The sequence below is a fragment of the Amyelois transitella genome, chromosome 28, assembly GCF_032362555.1.
Source record: "Amyelois transitella isolate CPQ chromosome 28, ilAmyTran1.1, whole genome shotgun sequence".
In the NCBI taxonomy this organism is placed as follows: Eukaryota; Metazoa; Arthropoda; class Insecta; order Lepidoptera; family Pyralidae; genus Amyelois; species Amyelois transitella.
The window spans coordinates 1,971,723-1,984,612 of record NC_083531.1 but is presented as its reverse complement, the minus strand read 5'-3'; the positions used below and the strand labels follow the sequence as shown (position 1 = coordinate 1,984,612).

Sequence of the window (12,890 nt, the reverse complement as noted above, 5' to 3'; positions counted from 1 at the left end):
AGTGGAGCAAGTGAAAGAGTTTGTATATCTAGGATCAAAGTTTACATCAGATGGCAAGTATGATAGTGATATTGAAAGGAGAGTGAACGCGGGGAACATGGTGAATGGAGCTTTGCATGCCTTTATGAGCAGTCAGAAACTATCCAAAAAGGCTCGACTGGCTGTGCACAGGGGCGTGTTGGTCCCGACATTAATGTATGGGAGTGAAAGTTGGGTATGGCAAAAGAAGCATGAAAGCAGAATAAATGCAGTGGAAATGAGAGCGTTAAGGAGTATGATGGGTGTGAAATTGAGTGACAGGATAAGGAACAGCGTGATAAGGGAATGTTGTGATGTGAAAGAAGATGTAGTTACAGGAATAGAAAAGGGTATGTTAAGATGGTTCGGTCATGTGGAGAGGATGAATGAAAGCAGGTTGACTAAGCAGATATACAAGGAGAGTGTGGAGGGAAAGGTCGGAGTGGGAAGACCTAGACGAACGTATCTTGATCAAATTAAGGACGTCCTGGTAAAGGGTCAGGTCAAAAGTACCCGAAACCGCCGAGCTTGTATGAAGAGAGTTATGAATGTGGACGAAGCGAAAGAAGTAGGTAGTCTCTGCCTACCCCTCCGGGAAAGAGGCGTGATTTTATGTATGCATGTATGTATGTATATATAGTGTATATAGTAGGTATATATAGTGTATAAAGTATAAATGGTAGAAATGTTATGATTTTGTGTATGTACTTACCGGCCAAAAAAGCGACATCGTCCAAATCCTGGTCGACCATATTACGCCAAGCAGCTGCTGAAAATATATACATTTCATTTAGTTTAGTTTCCTACTCACATACATATAGTCACGTTTATACCCCTTACGGGGTAGACAGTGTAAATAGTCTTTGAATGACTGAAAGACCAGCTGTATAGCATTAAGGTTCAAATAGTGACAGGTTGCTAGCCGATAGCCTAAAAGAAGAGTCTTAAGTGTATAGGGTTTTATGACATCCATGGGAAAAGGTAAAGGCATTTTCCTACCTTTCGCAGAACCGTTTCTGTCGGCTTTGTACTTGCCGATCGGCTCCATTTGTATACCGTCCATCTCACGCCGACCACCGCATGCCGATGTCTACCTGCCAACAAACAGAGCAATGGATTTAAAAGAAACGTCTACTTAATTGAATCAAAATAACGACTATGTGTCGTTGACATTTCCCGACAAACTGATTCATTTATTTATTTATTTATTTATTTGGAAGACCAACAACCGTTTACAAAAAATAGCGTCACATATGTAAAACAAATGGTCAATTATAGGTCCTCACAGATACAAAACACTAATACAATTAAAAAAAAGGAACATCAATCTCTAAACAATCAACAATAACAATCTATGAGTTAACGTCTAATTACTAAATTTAAAAGAACTTAATTCTATCGACAGTTAAATATATATAAATTATTGTGATATAATCTCCGGTCAGCCATCAACCACATCGCTTGGAAAGAAGAATTGTATAAGAGTCCGCCTCAATTTAGGAATGCTAAAATCAAAGATATCAATATCAGCGTCTACTGAAATTCGATTGTACAGATGAGCGGTTCTCCATAAATAATTTATGGAGAACCGCTCATCTGTACAATCGAATTTCAGTAGACGCTGATATTGACATTGACAAAATTCTTATGAATTTTGTCTATAATTAGTGTTGACGAAGGGGGTATTAAACAATGGATTACTACGCATAGTTCTAGGTGGGACTTTAAAGCCTATTTTTGCAAGAATATCAGGACAATCAACAATACTATTGATTATTTTGGAGAAAAATATTAAATCTGCCACATTCCTTCTAGTGACTAGAGGAACGAGATATTGCTTCGCACACAACTCGTCATATTGATCAGAACTATAAGAAATATGTAACTGAAAACATAAATAACGTAAAAATCTTTTTTGAATTGCCTCAATTCTGGAAATATAAATATCATAAATTGGGTTCCAAATCTGACAAGCGTACTCCAGATGGCTCCTTACATAAGTACAGTATAAAATTTTTAAGGTTTTGGCTTTTTTAAAACTTTTGGAATTGCGCATCACAAATCCTAAGCATTTGGAGGCTTTATTAATTATATTGGCAATGTGAGTATCAAATAATAATTTAGAGTCATGAAATACGCCTAAATCACGAATGCCAGACTGTTTTTTCAATTCGGTACCTTTAAGAAAATATCGTGAATTTACTGGTTTACGTTTTCGAGTGAACGTGGCAAACGCACATTTATCAGCGTTTAAATCCAACTTATTACGTAGACAATAGTCAGATAACCGATCTAAGTCCTGTTGAAGTAGCTCAACGTCAACACCGGAAGAAATAGAACGAAAAACTTTCATGTCATCTGCATAACACAAAAGTTGTGATGAATTAAAGCAGCTAGTAATGTCATTGACAAAGACAGTAAAAAGCAAAGGACCAAGCAGTGAACCCTGAGGAACGCCGCTTGGGACAGGAATCCAACTAGAAATATTATTTCACTCTGACATTTTCATTCGGACTGCGAACGAGTAGAGATCCACGTATACATACATTACATATCTATATATAAGTGCCGTGTGGTTCCAGGCATCAATAAAAAGAAAAGATCCCATGGGATTTGCTTCAAACGAATCTTAAAGCTTTAGCAAAAATATGGACATATCACAGATATTAATGTCTAAGACATAGTATAAAAATCATAAATTAAAAAAAAAACATTTAAATAATTTTCCCAGTGTAGCAAAACAATGGCGCGAACTGCAAAAGACTAAAGAAAAAAGCGGAAGGCAAAGAAAGCAACGCATACAGCCGCCCCATTAAAAAGTTGAAAGAACGCACAAGCGATTGGATGCGTAACACAAACTCTATGGTGCGAAGATGCCTGCGGGGCAGGGTTACCGAGATACGAAATTAAAAATAAACAAATAAGTACTTATAAGTGCGCTCGGTTGCATAAAAATTAGTAAATACATTTTTGCGGCGGTGAAAATTCCGCAAATATGTAAGTCTATTACCGATACAAACAATGCATTCAATATGTGAACTATTTCGATACTTAGTTTATGGTACTTAGGAATCTTATGTATATAGTTAAGTATCACAGAACACAAAGATTTATAGGCGATGCCATGTCCTGTTTAAAAATATCCATTAATATGATGTAGCTTATAAATCAAAAAAAGAGGTACTAATAAATTAAGTACTTTATAGTGGCTAAACAATAGGATTCCCTCGACTAACACACACATCTCGCTTATGGGGTAGACAGAACCTCGAAGGCCACTGTTAACTGGAGATATTCCGAGAAAAAGATTTGCTAGCCTTACAAAAACTGCCCTAGTTGTTAAGACTTTCCCTTTTTGGCGGTTATGACCTACACAAGCAGAGAAGCAGATGACAAATACGTTTTTATCGATTCAGCATGGATATAAATGTCACTACGGTAACCTAAAAAGCATTATTTTAAAACTAGTAAAAACCTAGCTTAGATAATATATTCTAGGCATTCAACTAGCAACCCTATGTCACATTATCCCGCTGCCCTATAGAGGAAGAGGGGCTTTCATCCCCTCTTAGGCATAGAGGGTAAATATTTGTATACAAAGAAAAGTGGGTTTTGTTTATGGATAGACTAGGTTTTAACCCTGGATAGTAAAGAGGCTGTAGCGGGAGCGATAAGTTTTAAATACTTATTTTTTAAAACATTTTTTTTTTAAATTTTTATTAGTATGATTTAGAATTTGTAATAGTCAAGTCACATTTTGTCAACTTTATTCGCCAAATAAATGTCATGCAGGTTTTTTTTCAATTATTATATGTTTTGTTAATGAGAATTTTTTTCTTAGAGTATCGACTTAATTATAAATAATTAGGAATTTTTTTAGACAATGGCAGATAATGTAAAAAAATATTTTTAATATTACATCTAAACCACCTTGCTAAATCTAAATAAAACTAATTAAATTATATAAGACAATGGAAAATTATAGAACCATGATTAACTGTTGTTTCTTTTTTTTATCAGTACTGTTCTTATGGGGACATTTTTTTCTATATAAGTATATTTCCTTCGTAGATTTAAGGACTTGGTTTCATAAGTATTTGAGAATCCTTATTAAATTATTTTATAACAAAATTTTGATATGTACAGATGCGTTTTCGTGCTGGTCTAGTAGTGAAGAAAAAGCGTAGTGTGTGCCAGACAGACTCTCCACTACCCAAACAGACTAAAAGTTAATCAAGGGGAAGGCTTATAATACATACAATATACATACATTTAATCACGTCTATATCCCTTGCGGGGCAAACAGAGCCACCAGTCTTAAAAAAGACTGATAGGCCACGTTCAGCTGTTTGGCTTGATGATAGAATTGGGATTCAAATAGTGAAAGGGGTATAGCCATTTCCCAAAAGAAGAATCCCAAGTTTTCAGGCCTATCCCTTAGTCGAAAGAGATGGAGTGATCCTATTCTTTTTTTATTATAATTAATAGTATAATACCTAATACTTGAGATTATTTATTTTAGGCGATAGGTTAGCAATGTCTAACTAGTTGAATTTCAACTCCATCAAAAAGCCATACTTACACGTGGACATTGGCTTTCAGACTTTTCGAGACTGTTGGCCCTGTCTACTTTGTAAGACGTGTTTTTATTGTACTAGCTGTGCTCGCGACTTCGTCCACGTGGAATTTTTATTATGGGCTGATGCCCATTGAAACCCTCAAGGATGAATAATTCTCCCCGTTTTTTTCACATTTTCCATTATTTCTTTGCTCCTTAAAGTTGCAGCGTGATATCATATAGCCTAAAGCCTTCCTCGATAAATGGTCTTTTCGACGCAAAAAGAATTTTTCAATTCTGACCAGTAGTTCCTGAGATTAGCGCGTTAAAACAAACAAACAAACTCTTTAGCTTTATAATATTAGTATAGATGTAAAGTTGACATTCTCATAAAAATACTTAATTGTTATTTGCGAAACCTCATTAAGAATAACAATTTGTATTTTTAAACGGACAGACAGATATATAGGGTTATACATTTATCTTATATTAAGGGACATCCCCTCTCTAGCTGTCATTTCTAATAACCTTTAACTAGGCAAGGGAGGGTAATTTCCCGCGCAGACGACGGGAAATGATCACTCGTCTGGCTATATCCGGGACTCCAGTCTGCCATAATTTTACAAACGTTCCTGGATTGGTAATTTTTTTAAGTTCTAGATTTAAGTCCTAACATTTTGGGATTCTAATTCACCTTCTTTCTTAAAAAAGGTGGATCCCAGTTTGTGTATGTATGTATGTTTGTTTGCGATTATCTCGCATTTCGCTGAACCAATTATGATGCGGTTTTCAGGAAAGCATTTGTTACATTACACACAGGTAAAGTTTTTAGAAATTTAACCGAATTCAAAAAAGAAGGCAATCGATAACCGTTATCTTTTTACAATAGTCATAGACAAGTAGACTAGACGCAGGTACATAAAATCACGCCTCATTAGGCAGAGACTACATCTTTCCGCTTGCCACGATCCTTGCATAGTTCTTTCGCTTTATCCATGTTCATACTCGTACCTCTCATCATGCACGCTCGTCGATTTTACCTACTCTTAAACTGACCTTTTGCCAGAATGTCCTCGACGTGTGGACAGAGCCAATTGTCTTGATAGGGTCACTTAAGTCTTAAGGGCACGTTCAGTTGAATTAAGATTCCATAGTGGCAGATTTCTAGCCCATCGCCTAAAAGAAGAATCCCATGCCTTTTACGACCTCCATGGGAGAGAGATGGAGTGGTCCTTTTCTATTTTCTATTGGTGCCGGGAACCACACGGCTAGTTAAAAGTGTTCAGCTACCTAAATACCAAATTTCATCGTAATCGGTTCAGTAGTTTTTGCGTGAAAGAGTAACAAACATCCATACTGACATCCTGACATACTCACAAACTTTCCCATTTATAAAATTAGTAGGATGTATTTATCAAATCAAATAATTTATCTGAATGTGACTAATTAATTGTCACAATTAGGCTCTGTCTACCCCGCCAGGGATATAGACGTGATTATATGTATGTATGTGAGTAATTATTATACGGATAGTAACTATAGGTCAATGGATTCGGTTACTGCCGTGCGCCATTTCAAAAATATGTTTACCTTCTATAAAACCATGTACTTAACATCAACTATGGAAAGTTATTGTGGGCGTCTTTATTTGCTTACCTGAAGGTCGGCCCAGCCCATTTGACAATAATAAATAGGTATGTAACCATAGTATAATCAATCAATAATAGGTATGTAAGCATAGTATAATCAATCAATATATAAATCAATATCGAAATTAATGTGCCGTGTGGTTCCCATTTAAATAAAAAATGAAAAGGACCACTCCATCTCTTTCCCTTGGATGTCCTCAAAGGCGACTAAGGGATAGGTTTTATAAGCTCGGCATTCATCTTTAGGCGATGGGCTAGCAACCTGTCACTTTTAAAATTCTATCGTTAAGCGAAACAGCTGATCGAATCTGCTTGAAATATAACGTTTTTATAATTAAGAGCCTATAGAATGAAATAGGATACCTCTCATCTCGGAACAAACTGTAGTTCCTGCAGGATTTGCGAAAAACATGTAATTTTTTGCGGTGGCGCTAAAGTCGTCGCTTTTTTTAGATGGCGATTAATTCGTTGCCTTTTGCAGGTGGCGTTAAATTCGTTTTTTTAGATGCAAAACTAAGTAAAAGCTAATTAATATATAAAAGAGGACATTGACTGATAAAGAGAGCTTAATAAAAAAAGTTATGAATGTGGATGAAGCGAAAGACAATGCAGGGATCATGGCGTGGCCAGTGGAAATATGTAGTCTCTGCCTACTCTTCCGGGAAAAAGCGTGTTTTTCATGTTTGAAAACAAACAAGTATGGAGTGCTAATTAAAAAAAAAGAAAACAATTATTTCAAGAAGTATTATTTTCATTTCTTCTTTTTTTTTTACTATTTCAAGGAACTTGTTGTAGAAAATTATATTAACCTTTCTTCGTTTACTGTAGTACTGTGGTAAAAAAAAGTTAGGTAAAACGTCAAAGTAAAAAAAAAGCAAAACATAATATTTAAATCGATAATCCTGTAACCTGTATACTAATCTAATCGGCAATATCTCCCTTCGTTAAGGGATGGCCTGCCCTTTAGGATTAAGAAGGGTCGTGTGCATTATGTTGGTATTTGTTATAGTAAGGGTATCGGTGCTAGAGAGATATACATACATACATAAAATCACGCATTTTTCCCGTAGGGGTAGGCAGAGACAACATCTTTCCACTTGCCACTAGCTCTATAGATATCGATATAGAGTGGTATTTGAGCCTAAGGTTTGAATTAACTGCGGCCATGTACTAATGACTCCTTTCTGAGTTACGGACATTAGTTTGTTTGCTAACCTAGTAGTGTAGTAGCGTTTTTCTAAGAAATTTTATCAGAAAAATAATTTTTCAGTAGGTATAAATACTTATTTTTTTCTTTGAGATCCAATTTAGAACCATGATTCTGAATTGGACTGCACGAAAATATATTACGCAAAATTAGATAAAATATATTTAAAACCCTACATTTCAGAGTTTCCAAAAAATTTAAAATACGCCCGCAAAGTTTTAATTAGACTGCGCTTTGAATTTTCTCTTCTCTGGAATAAAAAAGAACAAAAACGGTAAACACAGCCATGCGACCACAGCGCCTGAAAAAACGACGGCTAGTGCAAATAAAAACAAAAACAAGCATCGACGCCATTTTCTCTACATTTTCCAAATTCAAATCGAGAGTAAGAGACCAAGTTTAAAAAAAAAACATTTTGACGTCCTTGATTTTCAAATTTAGAATAAGTGCTAACTTACCGGACACTGGTCCTTTTGTGCAAAGATCACAGACTACAACAGGGTAATTGAAATCGATATTATTATTATTATTCAGAAAAATTGGAAAATAGGCGGTATTTTCACCGATAAATATTAATTTCCGTAACTACGACACACGGGGTTATTTCCGTCACAATTTTCACGAGCACAGCGCGCGGTGGGCTCGGGAAATGTGGCAAAATCGATTTTGCGCGGGAAAGAGAACTTCCTTGCGCGAAAAAGAGATGGGTATAAGGGAATGTGTGAGAGAGAAAGGGAAGAATGTTTATTGCGGAGCGAGCGAGGGGAGGCTTGGTGTGTTGAACCCTCGAAAATAGGGTTGTTTTATGAAGAGTTACTATCTGTTCTCGAATTAGGATTTTCCACAGATTCGAGTTCCAGATTTAATTCAAACAATTAAAATATTATTTCCTTTATAGATTTCTTCCTCTTGGCTTTTGTCACTCACCACCCTGGAAAGGAGCCCAGGGTATGCCTTGACCATTGATTGCATTTTCCTTTAAATATATTTGTACTTGTCTTTGCTAATATTTATATTATTACTAATCATTTTAGTAAAATTTTTATTTTTAATGATTATCGAGAAAATAATATTTTTGTAGTAATAAGTAAAATTACATTTTCTCAAATAACTTTGATTTGTTTAAAATTCACCATGAAAAGCGCAACTGCGTAAGCGCTCGACTTGACGGCGCACTTCAAACGCAAGAGTAAAAAATCAGCAATAGACCGCCGCCGCCGATACCTCGACTCGATCACACCTCACCACACTCATCGTGGTAGGGGCGTGTGTTTTGAGCTCGTATGTAGAGCAGTGGGGAAGCTGTACTGTGAGATGCGTTCTGCAGTCAAAGTCATTGCACTCGTCATTCTTTTGTCCATAACAGGATTTTCCATTTTTAACCCACTACAAAAAAAGAGGTTCTACGTTCAACTTTAGTTATGTATGTTAATTTTTTATTTATATATTTATGTACATGAAGGAAAATAACAATAAAACTTAAAATAAAGAGAAGTTCAGTATATTATTCTTTAGATTTTTCTTGGGAATTGACAAAACATTTTTGAGATGAACATTCACATTTAGTTGTAGATTTGAACGTCTGTCTGGCGGACTCCAGGCTCCTTTTTAGAAATTTAAGGGACTAAATACCTACCGAAACTAAGTAAACGCCAAGGAACTAACTTAACGTCTAGAAGCAAAGCATTGTAAGCCATCATCAAGATTATGGATTATTTTATCTAGATAATAAGTAGCTATTATCTACACTTGTATTATAAAGCTGAAGAGTTTTTTGTTTGCACGCGCTAACCTCAGGAACTACTGGTTCGAATTGAAAAATTATTTCTGCGTTGAATAGACCATTTATCGAGGAAGACTCTTCCCTGCTAATGGCTGAGCGCGTCGCATTCTTCCGCTTTCATTGACCAATAGCTTGTGACGTAGATTATATCGCCACAATACTAAAGCTGACTGGTTTATTTATCCCCAGGGAGATGAGAAGGCTAAGGCTAGGATATTCTGGTTAGTAATGAGCTTTTCTGAAACACCCCACGGCCATCAACTGTCACCAGATGAAGATCCACAGATAAAACAAGACCCCGCGAACGTAGGAGACCATGTGTAAACAACGAAATAAATAGTTCTCTCTCAACATAAGTCTTATATTTATTTGCAAGCTTCTAAGAGGTTTTACTAAAAAAATATTTTTAGTATAGTAAATACATATAGTCACGTCTATATCCCTTGCCGGGTAGACAGAGCCAGACAGTCTTGAAAAGACTGAGAGGCTTTGTTCAACTGTATGGTTTAATGATCGAATTGAGATTTAATTAGTGACAGGTTGCTAGCCCATCACCTACAAGTAGAAAACTTAAGCCTTTTCCTTAGTCGCCTTTTACGTAGTCCATAGGTAAGATGTGGTCCTAAATTACCGGGAACCAGACAGCACTACTATATACTTATACCACAGTTATTAGTTATTACATAAAACTGTAAACAACCAATGTTTGTGCTTCAGTGTAAGATTATCTGAAATATTAAATACTAGCGGCCCGCCCCGGCTTCGCACGGGTGGTAATATTTTTATGTTTTATATTTTGAAATAAACAAAGAGTAAAAACAAATTTATGCCTATGTCACTTTTGAAGGTCTATTCTATATCTGTGCCAAATTTTATCAAAATCGGACCAGTAGTTTTTGAGTTTATTCCACACAAACATACAAAAATACAAATCTTTCCTCTTTATTATTAGTGTGGATGGGGAATCTACATATATACAACCGATAAAGCCAAAAACGAGGTTTTTATAATATCTGTCTGTATGTATGTACTCTCTATGGTGAACAAAATTGCAGGCAAAAGCTAGTTACAAATAAAACACAGAATTATTAATAGATTAAATCACTTTTACTTAACATAATAACGAAACTTGCCATAGATATATATCTACATAAACTAATGTCTATGGTTTAGTTCTTGTCCCGGTAATTCTTGATGTGGCAGAGTACCCAGGCGGGGACGGCGGTCCAGCCGATGACCAAGACACCACCTAGGAAGATGAGTTCCTGGAAATAAAATAAATCATTGAAACTCAGTACACATATAACATATACCAAATCAAGCCTCATTCCCTGCATAACTTATTTCGCTTCATTGTTCAGTTCTAACCATTATGATTCAATGCTTACGGGGTAACCCTTCATTACGGCCAAGACAGATATTTTAGCCTATTGGTTTGATTCATCCGGTCTCTAAAAAATAGTAACATGACTTGTATTTTATTTATAAAAATGTTTTTTTGAATTTTGTGCAATGTCTCACCCGGGTATACCATTGATTAGGGATAATAGTGAAGGCTCCTTTGATTGTAGGTAAAAGTATAAAAAAAAAGGTTGTTACATGTGTTATACAAAGTTACATAAAATATGCACACAAAAATTGTTACTTATGTGAAACTAGTAGAGCATGTCACGCTTTTGGCAACAAAGCATATTAGGTACGCCGAAACGTCAGTAAGTAACAACTTAGAGCGTAAATTATTTTAATTACAAAGACCAGTAGGGGGAAATATTTTGATTCCAAAGATAACCTATACGGAAAATTACGTAATGTACAAAAGTATCCAAAATCCAATCAATTAGCAGGATACAACCAATGCATCCTTAAATAAACCAATTTAGCTCTATATTTTGTAGATTCTAAACGAAACAAGTCTGAATATAGTGCAAAAATATAATTAAGTACTTACACCAGTGGAAACCTTATTTCTGGCCGGAACTGCGGTTGCACTCATATTTCTTTGTTGGATTACATTCTTGGTAACCTGGGGTGTGTTTCTAAGTAGGCTTCTGATTGCTAGCATTTTGATTTAGTTGAAAAAATCACTTCTCAAAATTACGACAGCCCAAAAAGAGAAAAATATGAAAAATCGATAAATGTTTGCCATATTTAAAAAATGTTATGTCAACGTCATGTTACCAGGATAAAAATACATATACAATTTATTTCTTTTGTGTTTTTATTTCACATCAAAGCACAAATGAAATTGTGAAGGATAAATACTGCTTTATTATAAAAGGAACCCTTTTTTTAAAGAAATCTATATATCCCACTGTACTATAATGCATTTCTATATGATTTTTATCGATCTAACAAGCACTTTTAACCCTAAGCATTGTATATATACTTTGCTATGCCCATGATTTTACCAAAAATAAAAAATATAGATGTTAGTGTTGCTAACTTATGAATTCTCCAATGATTTAAGAGTAAATTGTTTATCGGGATGAAGTAACGGTGATTCTGCAAATAATATTAGTTTCGCTAGTTATATTATGTATAGATAGCATTTTAGTTTAAAACTTAAGAATCGTACAAGAAGAAAAGTAACTTAATATCTTAAAAGGTGACATAGGTAACATATGCGTCATATGCCCTTCCTAACTGGCTTTTTGGCTGGTGTAGAAAAAAAACATACCTACTGTGTGCCAGTTGCTTTTTCCCCTTCTTTTTTTTAGATATTAAAAACCTTGCCTGTCACTTTTTGAATCTCAAACCTTAGTATTTTTGAGACTGTAAGCTTCTACTTTGAAGGTTAAGAAGTGATTGTATGTTTTCTATAAATGAAGATTATAATACAGATTCTTTAAATGAAGAAAGTCGCGTCAGTCGTTAAACAGTTGAGATAAAAAAGTTTATTGTGGAACGCAATTTCAAAGTTTGTCGCGGCAATGCGTCTAAGTCTATTAGTATACCTCTAGGTTTGGAGAGATATACTAATTAAGCAGAGTAGTGGTTTTTGAAATAACGGAGCACTCGGTAGAATAAAAGATATTTTATTTTAAGATATATATAGGATGAGAGGCAGAGACATGACATGAATGTTAAAACAAAATCTATCAAAAAAAATATAATTAAATCAAAGATGAAATTAGAAGAAGAAAAAACATCTTACACTCTAAAGAGGTTTATCTCTTTAACAAAGTCTCTGTTTAGATTTTTTTAAAATAATTTATATACAAACATATTATCACGTCTAAATCCCTTGCGGAGTAGACCGATTTAACAGTCTTCAAAAGACTAATTTCTTATTGATAATCTCCAAACTCATGATGATGGATTTTTATTAGAGGTGTTTGATATACATATAGAAGTAAATGAATTTGATATATTTTTTTCAATATTTTGTAACATATTTTAATAATAGCTAATACTAATATAACATATAAGTACAGTTTTTTTATTATATATGAGAACACCAGGCGATGGGCTAGCAACCTGTCACTATTTGAATCTCAATCCTATCATTAAGCCAAATAGCTGAACGTGGCCATTCAGTCTTTTCAAGACTGTTGGCTCTGTCTACCCCGCAAGGGATATAGATGTGACCATAATGTATGTATGTATGAGAACACCTATCATAGCTTGCGTAAAATAGTTATTATGATTTTAATGACATCTATTAAATTAAACTAT

At 34.9% G+C, this 12,890-nt stretch overlaps 1 protein-coding gene and 1 long non-coding RNA gene across 2 annotated transcripts in view; both read right to left on the bottom strand.

Annotated features, from left to right (window-relative positions):
* The window catches only part of LOC106137204 (uncharacterized), a 43,709-nt gene extending 35,699 nt beyond the window's left edge, over positions 1-8,010 (bottom strand). Inside the window, exons 1-3 of the mRNA XM_060952369.1 lie at positions 7,891-8,010; positions 1,018-1,112; positions 731-787 (exon numbers count right to left, since the gene is read on the bottom strand). Of these exons, the coding sequence (XP_060808352.1) occupies positions 731-787; positions 1,018-1,081 (121 nt within the window). The 5' untranslated portion in view covers positions 1,082-1,112; positions 7,891-8,010. The remainder of the gene's footprint in view (positions 1-730; positions 788-1,017; positions 1,113-7,890) is intronic.
* Positions 8,011-10,300: 2,290 nt separating this feature from the next.
* Positions 10,301-11,304, bottom strand: LOC132903606 (uncharacterized). Its single transcript, XR_009657458.1, has 2 exons — positions 11,164-11,304; positions 10,301-10,480 (listed from the first exon to the last, which is right to left on the bottom strand). It is a non-coding gene; the product is annotated as an uncharacterized LOC132903606 (long non-coding RNA).
* Positions 11,305-12,890: the final 1,586 nt, after the last annotated feature.